The sequence below is a fragment of the Petromyzon marinus genome, chromosome 35 (assembly GCF_048934315.1).
Source record: "Petromyzon marinus isolate PM22_M1 ecotype Great Lakes invasive population chromosome 35, UKy_Petmar_22M1.pri1.0, whole genome shotgun sequence".
Lineage (NCBI taxonomy): Eukaryota > Metazoa > Chordata > Hyperoartia > Petromyzontiformes > Petromyzontidae > Petromyzon > Petromyzon marinus.
In genome coordinates this window covers 6,867,312-6,892,287 of record NC_133701.1, presented here as the reverse complement: position 1 = coordinate 6,892,287, position 24,976 = coordinate 6,867,312, and the positions used below count along the sequence as shown (strand labels likewise).

General features: G+C 49.1%; 1 protein-coding gene across 1 annotated transcript in view; it reads left to right on the top strand.

Moving 5' to 3' along the window:
* Nucleotides 1–24,614, top strand: part of LOC116948915 (phospholipid phosphatase 3-like) — a 35,414-nt gene extending 10,800 nt beyond the window's left edge. Inside the window, exons 2-6 of the mRNA XM_076071889.1 lie at nucleotides 6,561–6,718; nucleotides 9,315–9,601; nucleotides 14,894–14,951; nucleotides 18,213–18,389; nucleotides 20,120–24,614. Coding sequence (XP_075928004.1) covers nucleotides 6,561–6,718; nucleotides 9,315–9,601; nucleotides 14,894–14,951; nucleotides 18,213–18,389; nucleotides 20,120–20,266 — 827 coding nt within the window. The 3' untranslated portion in view covers nucleotides 20,267–24,614. The remainder of the gene's footprint in view (nucleotides 1–6,560; nucleotides 6,719–9,314; nucleotides 9,602–14,893; nucleotides 14,952–18,212; nucleotides 18,390–20,119) is intronic.
* Nucleotides 24,615–24,976: the final 362 nt, after the last annotated feature.

Sequence of the window (24,976 nt, the reverse complement as noted above, 5' to 3'; positions counted from 1 at the left end):
GCAAGTTCCATGCCAGCCTTTATTCACACGAAGACACACACAGATTAGCACGTACGGTACGGTGCTTAGCAATTTCAACATATATACAGGCAAAGGTTACCCATATAGCCTCCATAGACTGTTGGGGAAAGTGCTGCCTTCGAACACCTATGATGAGGGTAACCAGCACCATGCCTGACGACCTTCATGTCCTCCGTGCTGATATCTACACACCCTGCAGCGCATACTGATTTTAAGGCTGAGTCAACCTAGGCGAGTTCCCCCAAGACAAGTTGAGGTCCAGCATTCCAACTGATGTCATACGTGCCCAGGAATCAGCATCGTACTCAGGTCACCACTCCAAATACGTGCATACACGCTGATGCGTATGAACACACCCAAAGACAAAGAACCCCCGTGTAGCCTTAACAGACTGTAGGGGCAAGTGCTGTTAGCGAGCACCTATGAAGGCCGGAACGGTACACGAGGGGGTGGGTGGCCAGCACCACGCCCGACCGCCTTTGTCTCCCCAGTGGCGATGTTCACATATCGCACCAGGTACTCATTTGAGGCTGAGTCGACCTAGGGGAGGCCTAGGACCGGTTCAGATAATCGTCACTGGCGTTGGCCGTGAGCGGGCATCGAACCCGGGTCGCCAGGTTCATAGCGCAGCGCGCTAACCGCTACACCACCGCTCCCCACAACACACACACACTGACACACACACACAGACACACAACAACAACAACCGCCATTCGCCACTAAGTGGCGGTGACGTCACCACGACGCTTGTGCCAGGCTATGTGCACCGTGAGGCCACGTGAAGTGTCGAACGCCCGCTGGCAGGAGGTCACGGGGCAGACCCAGGTGCCACGGGTCGACTGACTGAGATGACTGGCTGATGCACCACCTGTGCCCCCTACTGTGCCAACCTGCTGTGCTTTAGCCACCCGGCGCTCCGCTCGCTGTTGTGAGCGTCGCTCCTCCGCCCTCCGTTGTTGTTGGAGGGCGACTGCCTCCAACTGCCCAGTAGCATCCTTCACGAGCCTCCTCCACAGAGGCCGATCTTGACACCGCTGGTACCAGTCATCGGCAAGTCCACTCAGCTCCACGTCCTCCTGTACCACATCACTCCATCTCTTCTCTAGCCCGTGCCGCGCCCGCTTAGCCCCCTCAATCCGGCCAAACAAAAGCTGTTTCGGCATGCGGTGGCTGGGCATGCGGGCTACATGACCCAGCCATCGCAGCCTTGCCTGCCGGAGGAGCTCACCGATGGGACCCTGCCCAGATCTTTCAAGGATTTGTGAGCTCCTCACACAATCCAGTCTGGTTAAACCCAGGATGGATCGTAGGCAGGCCAGCCTAAATGTTTCCAACCGGCGAAGATGCTCCACCAGGGGGGTCCACGTTTCGCAAGCGTAGAGAAGGGAGGGAATGACCGTGGCCGAGAAGACCTGAAGCTTAGTGCGGAGCGACAGACCAGGTAGCTTCCACACAGCGTTACGCAACCGATGAAAAGATATTGCCGCTCGACTGATTCGGAGTGAGACCTCTGCTGTTAAACTGGAGCCAGTCATAAGCACACTGCCCAGGTATGGGAAACTCTCCACTCTCTCCACAACTGCCCCATCACCGATTGGGAGTTGTGGGGGTGGAGTGTCCGATGGTACAAAATACCCAGGCAGGTGCTTAGTTTTGGTGGGGCTGATGGTAAGGCCCCACCTCTTAGTGGCACGCTCCAGTCTCAGCAGCAGCGTCTCCAACTCCTCCTCTGACTGAGCAGCTATTACCAAGTCATCAGCATACATAACGTGGTTGAGCAATAGGGAGCCATCCCTTGACCGCACCCGGGCATCGATTAGCCTCCCATTATATCTGTACCATATGGAGATTCCCCCGGTACAGCTATTGAAGGCTTCACGAACTACGTGGTCAAAATAGATGTTAAATAATGTGGGAGCCAGAGGACATCCCTGTCGCACCCCAAGGTGTACAGGGAATGGCTCTGACTCCCGGCCACGTAGTTTTACCCGGGCCCGCTCACCATCATGAAGGTCCTTAATGATCGTGAGCAGAGGGTCAGGTACTCCAAAAGCACGAAGAACGACCCAGAGCCCAGGCCTACTGATGGTATCATAGGCCTTGACCAGGTCAATAAAGCAGAGATGTAGGTCTTGTTGGAATTCCCTACACCTCTGCTGTAGCAGACGGACAGAAAATATGGCATCTGTGCAGGACCGCCCTTTCCTGAAACCGCATTGGGGCTCCGCAAGCCTCTCCTCAGCGTGCCTGGCAAGGCGATGCTGAATAATCCTTGCCAGGACCTTTCCCGGCACACTGAGGAGTGAGATGCCCCTGTAGTTGTTACAGTCTGTGCGGTCCCCCTTCTTAAAAAGGGGGACCACCAGGGCATCCTTCCAATCCTGCGGAACCCGTCCAGTGGTCCAGACTGTTGTTATGATGTCATATAGGGCAGTCTGTGCACAAACGCCACCCTCCCTCAGCATTTCGCTTGGGAGATCATCTCTGCCCGCTGCCTTTCCTGGTCTCAGACTCCGGATCGCCTTCAATACTTCCTCAGCAGATGGCACCTCAGCCAGCCACTCACAGGGGATGACTTCATCCAATATTTGAGGCACCGCAGCCTCAGCAGGGTCATCCTCACTTTGTGCCACGATGTTTTCCTGGCTGTGGGATTTTCCCTCCCCCAGGACCTCACAGAAATGCTCAGCAAATCTGCGAACCTGTTCCTGGGGGTCGGAAATTGGATCACCGTTTTTTCCCCTAATGATGGTAATAGGTGTGGCGCTGCAGGTTACTTTTTTGATGGAGTTAAATAGCGATTTGTGATCACGGGCCACTGAGGCAGACTCCATCTCCTCAGCAACCCGCGACCACCACCCATCCTTGCAGCGCCTCACGGCTCTCCGAACCTCCGAGCGAAGGCTGCGGTAAGCCTCCTCATTCTCTGACGTGGGATTCTGTAGCCGATGACAGTGGGCCTGTCGCTTTTTCTCAACCATCCTGAACAACTCCTCTGTCATCCAGGGTGTCTGGGGAGGTCTGGACCGCGTACCCAAAGCAGCCATTGCAGCTGCATGAGTCACAGTCCTAAACCTCGCCCATTTACCCTCGACATCAGGAGGAGTCGGGGACGATGCCAATCCCAGCCGCAAGCGATGATGAAATTCTCGCTTGCAACTTTCATCAGATAACTGAGACCAGGCCACTTTAGGTTGGAATGGGGTCCTGGGTGTACACCCACCACCGGAGTGGAAGAATGGCAGGCGCATCTTACAGATGACTAGTCGATGGTCAGAGGGCAGATCAGCTCCACGGTAGGTCCTGGTGTCAAGGACATGGGCTCGCATTCGCTGGTCCGTCACTATGTAGTCCAGCAGATGTTCTTGCTTGGACCCGGCATGCATCCATGATGTTGTGTGGATGCGCCGATGCCGGAACAGCGTGTTGGTAATTACAAGCCCATGGGCTGCACAAAAATCTAGCAGCCTCCTACCATTGTTATTGAGCTGATCTGGCCCATGCCCTCCAATCACTCCAGACCAGGTGCCAGTATCATGACCAACTCGGGCATTGAAGTCACCCAACATGATGACTCTATCCCGAGGGGCCACTTTAGCCAGCACCTGTGACAGGAGGTCATAGAAGGCATCTGACTCATCGGCTTTGCCTGCATCCCTCCACGGATGTTCATCTTCGGTGGGGGCATAAGTAACCACGACCACCATTCCTCGCCTCCGGTTGATGGGAAGGCGAGCCCAAAGTAGCCTGGGGCTTACAGCTTCCCACACCTCACCGCCACGCTCCCACGCCCCCTTCATTCTTTTGTTCAAAAGAAGACCCACACCCTGTTGTTTGGCAGTCTGCTGCCCCGAGTAGAGGACTGTCCACCCCTCATGGTGGCAGGAGCCAGAGCCGGTCCACCGGACCTCCTGAATGCCGCATAGATCCAGGCGGTACCGGTCCAGCTCCCGACAGAGGAGTGGCAGCCTCTCCTCTGCAGTGAGCGTTCGAACATTCCACGTGGCCACCCGTAGTGGCTTTTCGTTGTTTCTGGAGTAGCCCCGAGGGTAGGTATTCAATCTCCTGGCTCCGCCAATTGGGGTTTGGCCAGGAGACGTCATAGACGCCTGGCCCCCCGGGGCCTCCGGCACAAGCTTAGTTGTTACAACTTTAATTCGTGGTAATTAATTGAAGGTGGAGGGGTTACCAGCCCCTCGCACCCGTCCAGAGCCCCCGTTTAGCCCCTGTGGTGGACACATATGCCATGAGGGGAGGAGCCAATCAAAATTGGAACTCCCCCCACAGCACTGTCCACGACAGAGTTGCCCGTCCGGCACCGCGAGGAGGTAGGGGGTTGTTTTGCCGCACACACTGACACACACACACTGACACACACACACTGACACACACACACAGACACACACACTGACACACACACACAGACACACACACACACTGACACACACACACTGACTGACACACACACACACGTTTCGTACGCACAAACACCGGCAGCTTGCTGCTCGGTTGTACGGGAGAAGAGGAAAACAGGGCGAGGGAAAGAGTCCAAACTGCACTGTCAACACAGCTGAGATATAGATGGGCACTGGGTTTTGTAATGAAAAAGCAAGCCCCCTTCTCCCCCCCTCTTTGGCTGTTTACACCCCCCCCCCCGCCATTCCCGAATCATTGTTTTTGTGCGAGTGTTTGAGGGCACCGCGGTTGCCCGTAGCTATTTCTGAACGCAAGCTGTGGACTGAGGTGGCAACAAGCTACTGAACAACTTTTTTTTCTTCGTCCTCACTGCCCAGCAATTAAGCGAGTGGGGATGGGGCCGTGGGTGCACGGAGGGTTGATCATCGTAAGCATCAGCAGGAGCAGAGCGATGATCGCCGTCGCTGTTTTCCCCGTTGCTGTGACGCATCGATGATGGTGGTGGGCCGTCTAGCGACGCGTCCTGCCCCAAAGCCACCCTCCCTGACTGTTTTTGTTTACGGTTAATAAGATGCCTGAATATGGCAACATCTCGAGGATGTGGTCAATGATTAATGGTACAAAGATAAAGACTCTTGTGTGCAGTAAAACAGCCAACAGTGGTGGTCTGCCATTGTTTGATCGTGGTTTCTCACGTGAGTTAAACCTGCCGATGTCAAGGCAAGTAATCCACCCTCGTTTTGGGGGAAGTGCGTGTTTCCGTCATTCTGAATTACTTTGTTGGTTTTTAACGGGGCACGGCGCCCACCCCTCCAATCACTCTTCGGTCTCAACCCTGCTTAGTCACTTAAATTTACAGAGATTTACAGAGATTGGCGGCATTCCGTGTGATATCGTCTCGGGCCATAGGTACATCGTGAGACGATGACTTCATCATCATGGTGGCCGAGGCTCCTGTTGAAGTCACCACACCTCGCTCCCGACCATTACTCCCCTACTACCCAGATCCCACAGCTGCTGCACAGTAGACACGTAGCCTCCCAAGATATGCCGGATCAGTCTCCCAACCCCATCTGGTGTTAGGTCTTCCCCTCGGTTACAGGATTCGTGGAGGGCATGATAAGCCGCGGCGTTGAGCTATCATTTTGTGGCCAGGTCTCTTCTGAAAAATAAACTCATAGCTCAGTGGGCTTTATCTGGTAACAGTAACAATGGTTTAGTTTTGTTTGTATATATTTTTTGAGTGATTTGTTTACGTTTCCTATACTTTGCACTCCTATCATGTTTTTGTATTGTTTGTTGTAACGTTCTGACCCTGTACCCCTACTGGACATCTGTGAAAAAGAGAGCTTTATAGCTCATCGGATTCCTCCAGTATGAGTTAACATTCTGATTCTGTCAGTCTCGGAAACCGGGCCTCCCCCCATCCTGCACTCGTCTTCTTCCTCCTCGGCGAAACCCTTTTTTCGCTTTTAACATGAGACGCAAATTTGAATATCTCCCCTCGAAAAAGTAAAATCCGCTGTGCCACTGGGGCACAGTAAACAACAACAACAACGATAATAATAGCCATGGTTAAAAACAACAACAGCAGCAGGTGGGTATGTCGGTGAGCCTCTGCTGCCCTTAGTTTTGACAGCGAACCGATCCACGTGTGTCTCGGGAGAGGGAGCGGCACTCGGCAGAACCCCCGACGTATAAGGGAACGCAAAGCTTCTCAAACTCCGCTCCATGCCACAGCGAATGTGGATACCTTTAACAGCGAAAATGCGCGGGCTGATTATGTGCTTGAAAACAAAGAGTGGTTTGTTCTTTTGGGCATCCAGTATATATTCATTTTTTTATCATATTCGAGGAAAATAATGTAGATATTTTGACCGACTCGGATTTCTCTGGTGTCACAGTTATTATTATTCGTATATATTTATTATTGATATAGTGAATGTTTTATGCGAGGTGTGGTAGAACGTGGCTGCAAGACAACAATTTAGAAACATTCGGTTGGTGGATCACTTTTAGATGGGGCGAAGCAAAGAAAAAAAGTCTCCAATTTTGGAGATTATGAGAGGGGTTTTTTTTTTAATTTAATTTTAATCTCAACAGTTTTTTTCTCCCACCCTCAGCCGCGCTGCCATTCTTGGCCCTGGAGCTGAACCTTCTCCACCCGTTCCAGCGGGGATTCTTCTGTGGCGACGAGAGCATCAGCTACCCATATGAGAAGAGCGAGACGGTGCCCGACGGACTACTAAGCGCCGGGGGATTTCTAATCGCCCTGGCCACTGTGAGGACAAACGCACACCACCACGCAGCGCGCGCACACGCACGCAGACGCACGCACATGCACACACGTGGAACCCACGGCTGCATTAACACAGTGGCTTTGGGGAGCTGCTGCCCGGGCACTTGGATTTTAAGGGGCGCATAAAAAAAAATATTTCGAAACGGAAAAGGTGAAGCCCTGCAATTTCTTGCTCATGCCACCTGCTGGCAGAAGAGCCTCCACTCGAGGAACTTCTAGAGAGCCCCACCTTGGTCGGACGTCTTAGAAGATGTGGGATTAACGACCCCTAAAACATGTGATTGCGAGCGACCTTGTGACGTAGCGAAACGTCTCGGGGTGCAGGTCCCCTTATTGGCAGCTGTCCCCGTGCTGCACAAGGTGACCCAGCACCTGGCTCTGCGACGGATGTTAACCTGCAAGCAGGGAGCGATATTTGCTACGTGAATAAACTGTGGGTAAATTTTTCAAAGTTGAGCACATTTGAACTGGGATTGACATTGTATGTTGTTTTTTTTGTTATGGGGGTAATCAGGAGAAACCCGGTGGAAAGCCATGCAGAACAGCAGGAATAGAACCCAGAGCCTGATTGATGTGATGTGGAGGTGTCACCACGGCACCACGCTGCCACCTCAATAATGGTCGAAATCCAACACTGTAGCACTGTTAAACCGTATGGGTAAATGGTAATTAACGGTAGAGCTTCACTTTGTGAATTACCACCGGTTAGTTGCATGACGACATTGTAATCTTTTGATTCAAAGCTTTCGTGACTGCAGTGATTCATATTCATGGTTCTTTCGGTAAAGTCACGTTGAAGGGAAACAATAAAATAATAAAAAATATATATAAAACAATAAAATTCTCACGACGTTTCGACTGCAACACAAGCAGTCATCATCAGGTGTGAAAACCAACGGCAAGAACACTTCTTTCAAATGTTCTTGCCGTTGGTACCCTGGGCCGCTATAAACATTTAATCAGACCAGACCCTGCACACACCCTCTGTGTCATAGCAGCTCGGTACGGCCTACACATGTTTGTGTCGACGTACAACAGCACCCGCAGGCGGGGGGGGTGTGTGGAATTTAACCCTTTCCCTTCCCGATGATGGTAGGCGTACGTCACCGTTACGAAGCCGAAATAAAAACTCTAATAAAATAACTTTATCGGTACCGAGGCTCCCACAAGGCAATGCGGGAGGGCGTGTCGCGCGGTTTGGTGCCAGCTACCGTAGAGCGTGGTCGTGTCGCTACAGTTCCCTGCGGTGAGTACGATGTCTTTAAAAACAATGGCGCCACGTCTCTCTAAATAAAATCAACACTGAGCCGTTTACGTGTTTCGAGATTGAGAGGTGAACGGGACCCCCCCCCCACCCTGCAACTTGCAGACATCTCAATTCTGCTGCTGTGGTGCATTGCGATCGAGTGAGCTCTCTGCGGTGCACCTGTAGATACCAGGAGGCAGCTGTGGGAACCAGACCAATTTAAAATTTGGTGACCAAGACGAATCTAAAATTGGATGTGGGGCAGCGTGTGTGTTGCCAAAAAAAAATCTGCAGCCGGCATTGGGGGGGGGGGGGGGGGGAAGGGGGGGCAAGCGGGAGGTCATTGGATAGTGGCACATGGGTATGGGATGATCGCCGTGGCCCAGGGCTGCTGGGGAAACTCTTTATGGTGAGAGCTGCCCGTCGGTTTCCACTGCACCAGATGTGACGTTGGCTGTCGGCGACCCATGGCTCTCCATCCGCGTGAACCAGCACACACCACGCTGTTGTCCTTCCCTCGCCCCGTCCAAACCGCCGATGAGCACAGTTGGCTACGTACGGTGCGAAATAAGTTCAACGTACATATATACATTGGGGGGCAGTTCCACAGTTTAAAGACGGACGTTTTGGATACTTTGCAGTGGAGCGGTGGCGCACTGGTCAGCGCATCGCACTCTAAAACCAGACGCGTGCGTTTGATTCCTCCCGGCCATAACTAATACCATTGGCGAGTGATATCTAGACTGGGCCCTAGGCTTCTTCTTTCCGATCACCAATCTGCACTCTTCAGCATGGTGAAGTCTCGTCAAACAACCCCCATGACCTGTGCAGGCGTGGAGAGGTGCTCATCCAGCAGTGGACTGTCAAAGGGCGACACAAATATTTTCCTTTTTATGTTTTTATGGTAACAGACACTCATCGCAATCGAAAACATTATTGAAATAAAATTTTGTATGTTATAAGTGGTGACGTACGGTCAACCAACCACGATTGAGGCATGACGAGGCCTTCATCCAGTAGTGGATTGGCAATGTACATGGGGTGGGGATGAACCTCTTTGTATAGCTGCCACTTCACATGAATGGTAACCACGGTTCACGTACCGCCACGCGGTAACTACAGTTCATTTACGGCCACGCGGTAATCAGTCTACGTACCGTCACGCACAGGTGATTGGGGGCGAGCTGTTCTTCCTCCTCCTCCTTATCGTCACCATCTTTTCTCCTGTTCCTCCATCTCGTCCACCCACTCATCATGATTCCCCCTCCACCCTCCTCGCCTCCGCCAATAATTCTCGTCCTCCACCTCGTCGTCCTCGTCCTCCCCGCGCAGGTGATCGGGGGCGAGCTGTGCGCCGCCTGCTGCCTGGGCCACCGCTGCCCCCCCGTGCTGAAGAGGGGCGGCTCGCTGCCCGGCGCTCTCTACCGCACGCTGGGCGCCTTCCTCTTCGGCTGCGCCGTCAACCAGTCGCTCACGGACGTCGCCAAGTTCTCGGTGGGCCGGCTGCGGCCGCACTTCCTGGACGTGTGCAAGCCCGACCGCGCGCTCTACAACTGCTCCGAGGGCTACATCACGAGGGACGTGTGCACGGGGGACCCGGCCGTCATCGCCGAGGCCAGGTACGGCCATCGTCGACGGCGGGCGTTTAGAGTAGGGGAACTGCGTCGCAAAATACTTGGGAGTTGGGTCATCAGAAATTATTTAAACAATCGATTACTCTTAACCAGCCATCGTTTCAATAATGCAAATGATGGGATTGCACGAAGATGGACGGGTGACAAGAATCAGCTATGTTCCACAACGCGTGCCGCTGAGTGGGGGAGATGATGGGCAGGGCTTAGTGAGGTCGGCATCATCAGCCCTGTAGCGGTTAGCGCGCAGCCCTACAAACCCGGTGACCCGAGTTCGATTCCCGCTCACGGCCAACACTAGTGCCGATTATCTGAAACGGTCATGGGCCTCCCCTAAATCTAGTCAGCGTCAAATGAGTACCTGGTGTGGTGTGTAAACATCGCCACTGGGGAGACAAAGGCGGCCGGGCGTGGTGATGTCCATCCACCCCCTCGTGTGCCGTGTCGGCCTTCGTAGGTGTTCGCAAACAGCAGTTGCCCAACAGTCTGTTAAGGATATAGGGGGGTTCTTTGTCTATGTCTTTGTGTGTATGGGAACCTGGAATCACATGAAACCTCTGCTGTTGAGGTTGGCTGCGGTCCTCCAAAGTGGGTGTGAGCAGTCACGTTTCCAGGGCCAGCATTGCTTAAATATTTTCAAATTTCAAATATTGTCACGCTCAAAAGAAACAATGTCGAATGCGTTGCGCTGCGATCATTGGCAATGCTCACAATTCGAACATTAATGAGATTTTTCTTGTAAGGGAGTGTTATTATTTTGGGGTAGGAAAATGTGAAAGTTGCCATTTGGAGGCCAGATGTGTGGAATGTGCCCGTGCGTGTGAATGCGAGTCAAATGCCATCATTCCAGTGCAAAGCAAAGGGCCCCCCTCTTTCCAGGAAATGATTTGTTATTAATTTGTTAATGATAATAATAATATAATCATTATTCTTGAGCTAATCACCGCTGGATGAAGGTCTCCAAAAGTTGTCACCATCCCTCATGCAGTAATTATCTGTGCTCTTAAGCCAGGAAAGTTCGAGTCACAAGTCTCTCTGCTCCTAGAGGGCCCAGCAATGGGACGTTTGGCCATTTGCAAAAGCGAGAGTTCGAGAGTTCGGCTTCATGTGGGAGAAAACCCGACGCACACCCGAGGAGAATCGCACCACACATACCAGAAAGGGCCACAGAGATCTCCGCCACAGATACATTGAGTCTGCGGACAGACCAAATCCGCGCTGAGTGGACCATATCTATCTCCTGTTCACAATCACAGCCCAGGGGGCATGGGAGTTTCACAGATATGTGACCCACGAGCCCTTGACCCCAAGCGCTACATTAACAGAGCTGGATTGCATCACGGTGAGGTCACCCACACTTTACCCCATCCCAAGTGAATTGGCGATTGACTCACCGCAATGTTTTGCCCCAAGTGGGTTTTTTTGTGTACGTTCGTGTGTGCCTGCGATTAAAGCGCCCTGAGTGTGCCCGATGTTGACAGGCACCAGAAGCCAAGACGAACGCTATGGGAAACTGCTTAGGATTAACAGGTGTTGTAGGCTTGGGCTGTGTGAGGGTTCCACATGGCCAGTAGATGGTAACGCGGCAGTAGTGGGTTTGATGTGCAAGCAGATATTGTCCAATCGCTGTTGAGTAAATCCATCTGTGTGGAGGCTTGAGTGTGTCACCTCGTCGTGTGAGTAGGGGTTTTCTCTCCGGATTGGTCCCATGTGAAGCCAAACAAAAAAAATCCTCGTTGATGCAGTTGGCCAAGCGGCCCATTGTGTCACGACCCTCCTGAAAAATAGTCTTGAGACTCAGTGAGAATTTCCTGACGTAATAGTTTTGCAGAGCTAATATATTCTATCCTGTGTATGAGGAATTGTTTGTATTTATTAACGTAGGGTAAATATGAGCACAGTGCACACGAAAAGCTTAGCTTTGAAAATATTTTAAAATGGACATTGGGATACATATAACATTTATAACTGCTTTACAATAAATTTTGATTTAAAGCTTTCGTGACTGCAGTAATTCATATTCTTAGTTTTTTCGGTAAAGTCACGTTGAAGAGAAACAACAAAATAACAAAATATATATAAAACAATAAAAAATTCTCACGACGTTTCGACCATAACTCAAACGGTCATCATCAGGTGTGTCGGTTTGCATAAATTTATTTTGAAAACGGCATATTTATTTATTTATATATATAAAAATAACGTTTGCGTCACGCGCAACGATTGGCTGTTTGCCAGGACTAGTCCATCTATTTTTTGAAAAGAGGAGGGGGGAGACGAAATTTGTTTTTATGTATGCTGTCTGAAAGCCACTGTAAGCGTGAACAATCAATCAAGAACTGAAATGATTTATCAAATCTTTCCAATGATTGCTAAGATAGAATCCATCTTCTCGGTTGAAATTGTCTCTGTGTTTGTATATGTGGATAGCCTCATGAACGAATCTCTCATGGAAGCCAGATGGCTTACAAAGAACCTCCGTCTTGGAAAAGTCAATGGCATGTGAGCCTACTGAATTAGAACAATGATCTGCTACGGCCGAGGTGTTGGTCCTACCGTGTTTAAGGTCTGCTTTATGTTCACGAATGCGGTCCGAGATATGGCGTTTGGTTTCTCCAATGTAACTACTACCACAGAGGCAACTTAGTTTGTAGACACCAGGGTATTGTATGTCCGGAATCACATCTTTTACAGACGGAACCAGATCACGGATTTTATGTAATGTGTTGAAACGGACCTGGATCTTGTGTTTATTCAAGATTTTGGAGATCTTTTTTGTGATCCCAGCAATGTAGGGTAAAGTGATGGTTTTGAAAGGCTCCTCAAGAGGGTTCTTCTTCATGGTTTGAGTGATAGCTTTGCGGATTGTATAGTCGGAGTAACCATTAGCCCTAAGAGCTTGGTGTACGTGCTTGAGTTCACTGCTTATGTGTTCCTGGTCGGATATGCATTGGGCTCTATGATACAGAGTCTTGATGAGAGAATTCTTCTGTGATGGATGGTGGTGGGAATCCGGTTTCAGATAAGCATCCGTATGGGTAGCTTTCCTGTAGACAGAGTGGCTCATTGAACCATCAGGTCTCTTTTTAATTAGGACATCCAAAAAAGGTATCTTGCCATCTATTTCGACTTCCATGGTAAATCTGATGGCTGGGTGTATGGAATTGATGTGGTCGAAGAATTGGTCTAGAGCAGGCCGGCCATGTGGCCAGATGACAAAAGTGTCATCCACGTACCTCTTCCATAAGGTTGGGCGCAGAGTGGCAGTCTGGATGGCGTCAGTCTCAAATTTCTCCATGAAAATGTTAGCTATAACTGGAGAAAGGGGGGAGCCCATTGGGGTGCCCTCAGTTTGTTTGTAGAAAGTTCCATTCCAAGTGAAGTATGTATTGGTTAAACAGTGTCTCACCAGGGGGGGTACCTCAGTGTTTAGTCCTTGATGAACCAAGTCTTCAATGATTGCAATGGTGTCAGGTACAGGAACCTTGGTGAATAAGGAAACTGGAAAGACCACCTCTGCGGTACAAAATTCTACTCACCTGGTATCAACAATCAAGGGTATTTCCCTGTCCCCAGACGACCTGCTTGTCAGTTTTGATGTAGTTTCCTTATTCACCAAGGTTCCTGTACCTGACACCATTGCAATCATTGAAGACTTGGTTCATCAAGGACTAAACACTGAGGTACCCCCCCTGGTGAGACACTGTTTAACCAATACATACTTCACTTGGAATGGAACTTTCTACAAACAAACTGAGGGCACCCCAATGGGCTCCCCCCTTTCTCCAGTTATAGCTAACATTTTCATGGAGAAATTTGAGACTGACGCCATCCAGACTGCCACTCTGCGCCCAACCTTATGGAAGAGGTACGTGGATGACACTTTTGTCATCTGGCCACATGGCCGGCCTGCTCTAGACCAATTCTTCGACCACATCAATTCCATACACCCAGCCATCAGATTTACCATGGAAGTCGAAATAGATGGCAAGATACCTTTTTTGGATGTCCTAATTAAAAAGAGACCTGATGGTTCAATGAGCCACTCTGTCTACAGGAAAGCTACCCATACGGATGCTTATCTGAAACCGGATTCCCACCACCATCCATCACAGAAGAATTCTCTCATCAAGACTCTGTATCATAGAGCCCAATGCATATCCGACCAGGAACACATAAGCAGTGAACTCAAGCACGTACACCAAGCTCTTAGGGCTAATGGTTACTCCGACTATACAATCCGCAAAGCTATCACTCAAACCATGAAGAAGAACCCTCTTGAGGAGCCTTTCAAAACCATCACTTTACCCTACATTGCTGGGATCACAAAAAAGATCTCCAAAATCTTGAATAAACACAAGATCCAGGTCCGTTTCAACACATTACATAAAATCCGTGATCTGGTTCCGTCTGTAAAAGATGTGATTCCGGACATACAATACCCTGGTGTCTACAAACTAAGTTGCCTCTGTGGTAGTAGTTACATTGGAGAAACCAAACGCCATATCTCGGACCGCATTCGTGAACATAAAGCAGACCTTAAACACGGTAGGACCAACACCTCGGCCGTAGCAGATCATTGTTCTAATTCAGTAGGCTCACATGCCATTGACTTTTCCAAGACGGAGGTTCTTTGTAAGCCATCTGGCTTCCATGAGAGATTCGTTCATGAGGCTATCCACATATACAAACACAGAGACAATTTCAACCGAGAAGATGGATTCTATCTTAGCAATCATTGGAAAGATTTGATAAATCATTTCAGTTCTTGATTGATTGTTCACGCTTACAGTGGCTTTCAGACAGCATACATAAAAACAAATTTCGTCTCCCCCCTCCTCTTTTCAAAAAATAGATGGACTAGTCCTGGCAAACAGCCAATCGTTGCGCGTGACGCAAACGTTATTTTTATATATATAAATAAATATGCCGTTTTCAAAATAAATTTATGCAAACCGACACACCTGATGATGACCGTTTGAGTTATGGTCGAAACGTCGTGAGAATTTTTTATTGTTTTATATATATTTTGTTATTTTGTTGTTTCTCTTCAACGTGACTTTACCGAAAAAACTAAGAATATGCTTTACAATAAATTAAGCCTATACATTAATCTTTATGTTAATTACTTTGAGCATTATCTGCAAAGGTTTGTTTAGACAAACGATCACCATCAAGCTTTAGACAGATAGCACGGTTGGCTAGCACGGTGCGAAATAAGTTAAACGTACATTTGTTTATTTTCTGTTTTACGCTTGCCTGTTTATTTTCAACTCGCAGAAAATCCTTCTACTCTGGCCACGCTTCCTTCTCTATGTACACCATGGTGTTTCTGGCTGTGAGTATCGCAAATATTCGCACACTCACCGTGACATGGATTTACACCGAAAGCAACGCTTAAACGCCTCGGCAACTCCAAAGGCTTCTCGTATCACATCTCTCATCTCACGTCATCCATTCCGATGCCCTGCTAGAGCATTGCCGAGGGGAACACCCCCGATCGCCCCACTCCCGCCACCACCCCCCCCCAGCGAAAGCTTTCCCCCGTGCTGCAATGTGGCCACGTGACACTATTCTGCTAGCCGTGGAACACTCACAATTACAAAACTGCCAGGCAAAGTCTGACTCAAACGTCTCCGCATGCAAAAACGAGAATCGGGGGGAAAACCCACAGCCATTGGTGGAAATTCCACATTCCCATGGCAGGCAGGTGATCTTTTTTTTTCCATTGGATGACCTCTTAAATTCCTGCAGTGTCATTTATCAACCGTGATCTGCAAACTGTTAGCTGAAGGGCTCCCCAAGCCACCACCGTTTTGTCGCAGACCTGCATGTAGCGTACCCCGGAGTTCCGTTGACGGCTCTACGGCCGACTTCCAGTGGGCGAGCGGCATCTGTGGGCCGGTTACACAAAATACGTGACGTCGCTTTCCTCTCAGTCTGCAATGCTAACGGCAATGCGTGTGGAACGTTACGCGACGGGGCGGCTGAGCCCCCCTTGAGAGGGACCCGGTTGCATCGCATTCGAACCCACGCGACTCTACGGTTGTCGTTTTAGGAGGCCGTGCCCCTGTTAAACGTTGGCACGGCAGCTAAAACAACTCCCTAAATGGGTGGGGCACGGGCGGGCGGGCGGTGCGGTGCGATGAGGCTGCGGAAAAGAAATGAATGAGAGGAACCTCTGCCCACTGCCATCTCGCGCCGGCACTCTTCCGCCCGTCCCTCCCTAACGTCCTGTTGCGGAAAAGGAAAAAAAAATTAACACGGCAACAATTCCCACACATACTCAGATGTTGAGGTTGGCACATATCCTGGGACGGCGTGTAAGTAGTGCTTGGACCATTGGCTGAGATCGGATCAAATAAAATAGCATTTTAAACTTATGTTATATATATGTACACCCGTGCATCCATGCTATGTATCTCAATGTAAATCGATACTTTATTTCGTGATTTTTACAAATGGATATCTACATATATATAAAACACGCGGTGCGGAGCAGGGATGAAATGGTTAGCACATTGCGCTATGAACCCGGTGACCCGAGTATGAATCCTTTCCATGACTAATAACAATGGTGACTTATATCTGAACCAGTCCTGGGCACGCCCTTAATCAGCTCACACATACCAGTATGGTAAAATATACGGTCTAAATCCCCGGATGACTGATTTGACAAAGGGCTGGAAAGTACTTCGACTTGATGTTCATATAATAAACAAGATACCGAAATAGTGGATTGAGTTGGTAGTGGTCTAAAGTACACACGTGTTCAATACATTACGCCTGTGTTTAACGCATACATCTACGTCATTCTTTATTTAAGTGCATAGAACGAGAAAACAAAGGGAGTTAACTTTAATTAACTTTAAAAACAAACATTCAAAATAAAAGCAAACAAAACTGCTTGCCAAATGAATACAACTAATTTACGCAAACAAACTAAACTATAATCTCCTGCAGCCAGGTTTTAATTGAGCCCTAAGTTACGCAGACAACGATTACGATTAACAAAAAAACATTGTAAATAGCCTACTTTAAAAACCTTCGGCGGGTAAGCGTCTACATTCTTAGCGCACCGCCAAAGCAGGTTCTCAGGTTTTATTGGAAGCTGAGCCTCAGTAAGAGGTGACACATATCTCTGGCCATGCTCCACTAAGCAGGACGGTGTCGTCAACGCTGGCCCGAGTCTCGAGGGTTTTCCCAGACCTTGCGTCTGAGTGACCTCCCCTGCCTGCGAACGGACACGCTCAAATATTTACGATACGCAGGAAAAACATATTTTGAGCCCACCTTGATGCAGAAGGATAGGCGCCCCGATCCCGGTGTCCGCACCCTTCCTCGTGACTCACGCTGGTGCGTAAGGGGGTGAGTCTCGGGCCCGTGTCTTCTGAGTCACGGCACGGCTCAGGCTTGAGCCGCTCAGTTGCTTCCCAGGACGCGTGAAAGCAGACCTGCCATGGTCTGGCATGGCTGGGACCATCTCAAGTTAAGCGCATGGCTTTGAGCTGGCTCGCTTGAGCCAGAGCCAAGCCGAGCTGTGACTAAGAGAAACGGGCCTCGGGGTGTGCGCGAAGGCCAATGCTGTAACCCAGTCACCACAGCAGGATAGCATTGGCCTGGGCGCCTACTGGCATTCACCATAATCGGCGATCTGTGATCACTGCTAACTAGCTCGCTGGCACTGTCTCGGAGAGAGCTTCACTCGCATTCATGCGTAAAGGCTGCGCCATAGATACATTTAAAAAATCCCGGTTGGTTGCTTGACAGCCCATCATGGCTCTGGAAGGTGGTAATATATGGACCACTTTGGAGAGAGGCAGCAGTGGTTATTCTCTAGATCTAAACTGACCCATGTCATCGGTAGAAATGCGAAATTTCCACCACTGGGCTCACGGCCACCAAATGAGATGAGTGTTGCGCGATGCTCATTGACGTGGAGAGGCACTCTGAGGTTTGGCTCAAGCTACCTATGTACGTGGCCAATCCTTTGTCAGTGCACTGCTGGATGAGGGCCTCCCCACCCTGCGGGTCGTGGGGGTTATTTGACCGCACATTACCACGACGGTCAGTGCACGTTGGTCAAAAGCAGGGAGCAGAGAAGTGGGAGAACAGAATTGCAGCACAACAACGGATTTTGCCACAGTGTGGTTGGCTACGTATGGTGCGAAAGAAGTTCAACATACAACATACGTGATATCATCATCAAAAATCCGATGACCAAATCCCGCAGAATACATCCGGTCTCATCAGATCTCAGATGCTAAGTAGGGCGCGTGCTAAGCAGCCGCAGCAAAGTCCGTAAGTTGTACCGTACTATGATGCTCCAGCGTCTATGTTTCCCAGAATTCCGCACTGAAGAACTCATTACCCGCATTTAGCACAGAGCGCCCCTCATCCAACAGTGCATTCACACAAGGGCCGTGCATGTTCGTGTACATCATCATCAGCAACAGCTGGTGGCCTTCGTCTATCACTTGGCATGTTCCATCGGCTGTGTGCCTTACTGTGCCACGTGTGTAACGATGTGATGTGTGTGACACGTGCCATGTGTGTAATGAAGTGTGCTGTGTGTGTGCGACACGTGCCACCCTCGTAGCTGTACGTGGAGTCTCGCCTGCGCTGGCGCGGCGCACGCATCCTCCGTCCGCTGCTGCAGTTCGTGCTGCTGCTGGTGGCCGTGTTCGTGGGGCTGTCGCGCCTCTCCGACTACCGGCACCACTGGAGCGATGTGCTCGTCGGGTTCTGTGCCGGGGCGGCCGTCGCCATATTTACGGTGAGCTACGGAGATGACACGGCGGCGTTGATCGCTCGCTTTGTGCGCTGCCGAGCCGAGCCTCGTGTCGGATCGCCACATTTGGCGATTGTCGTCATCGTTTTTTTTTTGTGTCTAGATTGAAAGCTCATTTCTTTGTTGCTGCTTTTTGTTTTTGGATTTTGTTGTCCTTCCCCCGCACCTCTGATTAGCACGGTTGGCTATGTACCATGCGAAAGAAGTTCTACATACACGTACATTGTTGTCATCTGCAGCAGCGCCAAAAGTAGTAGCAGAAGCAGCAACAGCGGAATCAGCAGCAGCAGCAACAGCACAATTCTCATCGTCTCCAGCACGAGCAGCCCCACCACTTACCAGCACCAATGCCGTCGTTCGTGATCAGTAGCAGCAGCTGCAAAACCACCACCACCACCACAATTCTCGTCATCTCCAGCGCTATTACCCCCACCAATACTACCACCCCAGTCATCATCATCATCGTCAAGAGCAGCAGCTGCCGCCCAATCACCATTTTTGTAATTGTTGTTATCATCATCAGCAGCTGTAGGAGCTACAACAGCAGGCATCAGAAAAAAACAGCAACATCACCATCACCACAACCATTCCCATCATCACCATTACCAACACCACCTTAATCATTATCACCATCCTCATTGTCACTCGCCCTAATCTTTTGAGATCACAATCATCCGTTCTGTTTCCGCCGCCTGTGGAAGACCGCACCGTTCCCTTGCCGGCTAGCCTCAGTTGGGCTGACCCAAGCGCTTCGCTCTGCTCCGCTATACCCCCTCCACCGCCCCCGCCCCAACTCCCGCCTTATCGTGCCCTTTCCCTCTCTCGGCTATCGCTCCGCTGTTAGCCGGAGTCCCGTCCGTCTCTTGAGCAACTTGACCTGCTCAAGTCGACATGTTTTTCTTGTTAGCTGCGAAGACGCGGGCGCTCGCGTTCCCCTGCCAAGCGCCGTTGCCGCACCTAAATATATACGAGGCTCCCCAAGCGGCCTCGCGCTCCGCGTGGTTATTTCGGCTGCGTTTCCAGGGGCTAGGAAAGAAAGGCCTCGCGGGGGGCGGGGGGGGGGGGGGTTTCAATGGAGATGTGGTGAGGTGAGAGCGATGTGGACAGAAATAGAGAGCTATTGAGAGGGGAAGGAGAGCGATTCAGACTACATAGATAGCGATGAGAGAGATCAATCAGCTGCTGAATTTTAATTACCTTGCTATGTTTATAAGGCTTTGAATTTGAGATGAAATGTCATGCGCCCCTAATTTGTTGTGAAATCTGGGCCCTCTGAATCTGCCTGGGGCCCTCAGCATTTACTTGGCTTGCTTGTGCCTAGCACCACCCCTGACTGCTGCCTATGAGCAATGCTGCTCCTCCTGTTGTTGGATCTGTTCCAACCAAACGAAAGTGGGCCCAGAAAGGCTAACCTGTGATTCCATTTTTTCATTGCACGTTGCCGGAAATTTTTTGTTTCACGTAAAGTCTGCAATACGTATTATTTTGCGTTCGGCTACAGCCAAACCTTTAGTTTTTTTTGTCTTATTCACAAAAAACATTTGCTTCCTCGCGCCACTGCTGGCGGAAGGGCCTCCACCACAGGGAGCTCGAAAGGACCCCTCGAGGGCCTACTCTTCCGCACGAACCGTAATACAAAAAAAAATACCAAGAAAAAAAGTCTCCAAAATGTATTTGCCCGTCGCTTATTGTCGTTTATCTCTCGTAACCGGCAGGTGGTGAGGGTGTCGGGCTTGTTCGAGGCGAGGGACGCCGAGGAGAAGGACGGGAGCGAGTTTGGCGACCGCCACAAGTACGTGAACGAGGACATCGAGATGGGCGGCGTGGAGACCTGCAACGGGCACCCGGTGGAAGCGTCGTGAGAGCTCGCGGTCCAACGCACGGGGACGCACGGCACCGCGACAACGCGCGCCACCTCGACGCACGGCGTGCCAACGCGGGGAACCGACGTCGCTCGCGCTGGAACACGGGGGCCGCTCTTCGTTTCGGTCCACTGCTGGGCACGGTCGGTGATAGGGGGTTGCCACCTGCCCGGGTGTTTGCTCCCCCCGGATTCACCTCCTTCTTGAGGTTGCCGTACTCTCTGGATCTTAAGTCACACGCTCTCCTAACCTGTTCTAGATTTGAAGTTTTCGTGACTGCAAGGATCTTTGGTTCTTTCGGTAAAGTCACGTAGGTAAAAAATATTTAATTAAATAAAAAATAGAAATAATCAAATTTTGATTTATGATTAGATTTTTTGATTATTGTTTGATTATTTATATTTTTTATATTTTATTCCTTTTTTTATTTAATAAAAAAAAATTCACCTACGTTACTTTACCGAAAGTATGGATCCCTAACTTGTGTCAATTAGAATGATACAAATCTCGTCGCACGAACCTACCCGGATTGTAAGATGCACACCCAACCTTTGTATCGTAATCATAGAGGGGGAAACGTGCGTCTTGTAATCCAGAGACATTTGTAGCCATCTTCGGAAATCTATAGGTCTGCCCGGGACATTAAAATTCCCACTGTTTGTCCGCTGTGTAATAACAATTATAATACACCACTCAAGACAATGCATCTTCATGTGGTGCTGCCCTCTTCTGGCGTCTGTGGCGTACTCTGCGCATGATACGTCTTACTGTTTGTTGGTACCACGGAGGTGGCAAACCCCAGTCAGTGACCTCGAAAATATTTCCACAGTCGGCATCCGGCATCCGGTATAGCTCTCGCGATGGATGTAGCTGCTAGGCACATGTCGCGTGTTCCAGTGTACCAGCAAGGTATAAAATATTCAGTGAAAAGTTAAGCCCTGGCTACAGCACCGGACCTGTCGGCTGGCATGTCTGCGCCATCAATGTGGAAAATTGCTTAAGCTACAGCCCACCGAGAATGTGTATATTTGTGTACAAGCATAGTGAATTGGGTGTGTAAGTGTGGTGTATTTTAGTGTGTGTGTGGAGAGTTAATGTAATGATCAGAGCACTGCACTACAGACCTGGCTAACCCGAGTTCTAATTCTTCTCGCAGCCAACATTTGGTGACCAACATCTGAAGTGGGCTGGGGCCCCCAAGGTCGACTCGGCCTCAAATGAGTACCGAGTGCGGTGTGTAAACATCACCACTGGGGAGACAAAGGCGGCCCCCGGGCGTAGAGCTGGCAACCCACCCCCTCGTGTACCATGCCGGCAGGCCTTAATATATGTGCTCGCTAACAGCACTTGTTCCAAACAGTCTGCTAAGGCTATACGGGGGTCTTTGTCTCTATTGTTTGTGTTCCGTGTGCACACATATTATTTACGTTACGAGGTCCTGACTATGAATTGGATCAGCAAATCCGCTTTATCGCTGCCACTGGAACACCTCTGTCATGGGTTAGCGACTATTTTTCTATTGCGTTGAGATTATCTGCTGTTATGCCTTCGACTAAACCCGCACAAAGGTAAATACACCGCATTGGTTGTGCAGAATGTGCATGTAGCTCTTCACTTCTCTGAGCTTTCCCGGCTTTATTTATTTTTAAGACGGCGACTTTTTTTTTTTGCGTCATAGCAAGCATTCGAACTTTTAACAAAACGTGCAATCCATGGTGTACACGGTTAACATTTGTGTGTTTTACGACACAGCGAGGGTAAGGTGGCTTCCCGGCACGCAATACACGTTCACTGTAAAGCAGTGCTTGGCCAGGCTTTACGAATAAAAAAACACACACTTCCAAAATGTGTTTTTTTGGCTGGGCCGTTATAAACGCGCATACAAAAGGACGCGTGATCAAAAGGTCAGAGGTAAGAGGCCCAAGGGGTGTCAGAAGGGCAGAGGTAAGGGTGCCTGGAATTGGTGTCTACACTTCTGTCCTGCCCTCTGACCCCAAAAACCTCCTCACTCTTCCCTCCTCCATCTCACGCCAGCCCCAGCTGTTATTCTGGTTCTTAAAAGCGGGGAATGCTTGCCGGGATAATAACAACAGCAGCTGCCGCTTTGTCGACTGCTGGCAGCGTTGGTCGACGGACTGATGCTGCCTCCTATGGTTAAAGCTGTGTGCGGTTGGGAGAATTTTTTTCTCTCTCTCTCTCTCTTACGGCGATAATGGGGGATACGAGAACATTGCCTTCTTTGGGTGAAGTAGCTGGGGCATTTTGTGTTTGTTCGGGAATGCCCTGCTTCGTTTTGTATTGAACGTACGGGAACACGCACTGCTGCTGTTATGATCTCCACTGTTTGTTCCTGAGAATATTTATTTTCAGTGAAACACATGACATTTATAAATATATTTTATCGAACATATTTTACCTTTTTATTTAAGAATAAACTATTAAGCAACAATTATTTTTACGCATGTTATCCATTTTTTTGAATATATATTCTTACAGCTAAACATTTTCTTTGGAGGTGGAGTGGTGGCACAGTGGTTAGTGTACAGCACTGTTAACCCCATGGTCTGAGTTGGATTACCTGCCACAGCTGCTAACATTAGTGACAAGTGAAATCTGAAATAGTCCTGCTCCCCCTCCTCCAACTAATACCAAGCTGCACTATCCAGCATGGTGAAGTATGGTGAAACAACCCCGGCAAGCTATGTGCCTGGCGTGTGAAGGTCCTCATCCAGCAGCGGATTGACAAAGGGCACAACATTATTTTACTTTTATTTATTTTCATTGGAAACAGACATTCATCTCAAAATACATCATTTTAATGTGATATGTTCCATTCTGTGTATATATATATATAAAAACACGCAAAGTATTATTAAAATTCCTTTGTGGTGTCCAAATAATCCTCACCGCATGGTAGTTGCTGTGCTGTTTTGTGGTCAGTAAGAATTGCTGTGCTGTCAAAATTAACGCGCGTGAGTGTGTGTCTTGAAAGTGGTGGCAGAGTGGTCAGCACCCACAGTGTAGGGAATAATACAAAAAATCTGCTACACATAGCATGTTGTCAACCTACTTGCTGCACTGCATTATACACTTTGCTGCCCTGCAGTTGGGCACGTCACGATCCCTTTGTGAGCCACCAACCCTCACGTGCAAGCCGCTGAGTGTACAGAATATGCATAATTTGCCACCCACTATAAAACTTGATTTAGCAGTGAGCTTAGTATTTCATTCCAGTGTTTTATGGTTTTGGTAATGCTCCAAAGCCACCAACTGTGTTGCACAACAGCTTCAAACCTTTATCCTTGGACATTTCACATTGTCGAAGAAGTAGATTTAGATATGGCAAGTGGCACTTAATATTATTACTTCTAATCACTTTAAATGTCTGAGATAAATATGCTATGGCCATAATTGCACTGATAAATCTAAACGGAAGGATATTCATGCTGGAATAACCATCTATGATATATAGTCAAAATAAAACGTTAAAAAACCTACTTGATATAGCCCAGCGGATATGTAATACAAATTTTAGCAACTGAGCCTTTGGTGACGCAAGTGTGTAAGTTGGCAACAAAAAGTATGCTCTGAACGTGAACCCACATCATACAATGTCTAAATTTGACAGACTTGGATCCTTGTGTCGCTGAATGCATGAATCTTGAACATATCTGCTTAGCTAATGTACCTCTTATTAATACATATAATACTTTTGAAGTGTGCGCTGGTATCATTATTGGATGTGCGTTCTTAAGAGGTGTATCGAGCACTGGTCATGGTGACGATGACGAAGTGAGACAGATGTGCGTTGAATTACGGATAAGTGGTCCGTGTGATTTCGTGTGCAAAGAGAACGGCCTGCGGAAAGAGATATCGCAGAGCTGTGTCTGAGACCTCCTCAAGTGACTTCTGAATCCACGTTTGGTTGTTCTCATTAGGATCTCGCACATGGCCTGGAGAAATGTGTACAAACCTGTATCGGACGATCTGGATCCTGCGCGGAAGCCAGTATGGCCAGATGCTCGTTTCAGAAATAGTTTTAAGAAATATTTACTTTGGCGAACGCCCTGTGTACAAAACACCTAAACAGGTGTCCTGTCTGAGGCTGGCCCTCGAGATTTTAATATGATCTAATCACCAATTACCCAGCCTTAGAATCCCTCGTAGACTTAGCAGCTTCTGTTGCTAATTTATGATATAATTACACATTGTTCGAATGTTGCTATCCTTGTGTTTTGCATTCAGCGATTTTTAAATGACTGCTATTTGTAGCTTTGGTGCTGACGTTATTCATACAAAACCATTTTACAATAAATACGAAATAAATTAATGGATGCAGTTTACCCAATGCCTTTTCTTTTGAATGCTTTTTTTTTTCTTCGCGTTTAATGCAATCTCCGGATAAGACGCTTCGGAAAGTAAGACGCACCCCAAGCCTCGTGCCACGGTGCCAATAAAGATCCACAAATAGAGTAAGACGCATCCTAGTACCGGGAAAGAGACTTTTGGGAAAAGTGCTTTTAGCGAGCACCTATGTAGGCCGGCAGGACACACGATGGGGTGGTTTGGCCAGCAACCACACCCGGCCACCTTAGTCTCCCCAGTGACGATGTTTACACATCGGAGCAGGTTGTACTAATTTGAGGCTGAGTTGACTAGGGTTCGCCGAGTTCACAGTGCAGCGCGCTAACCGTTAAACTACCACGCTGA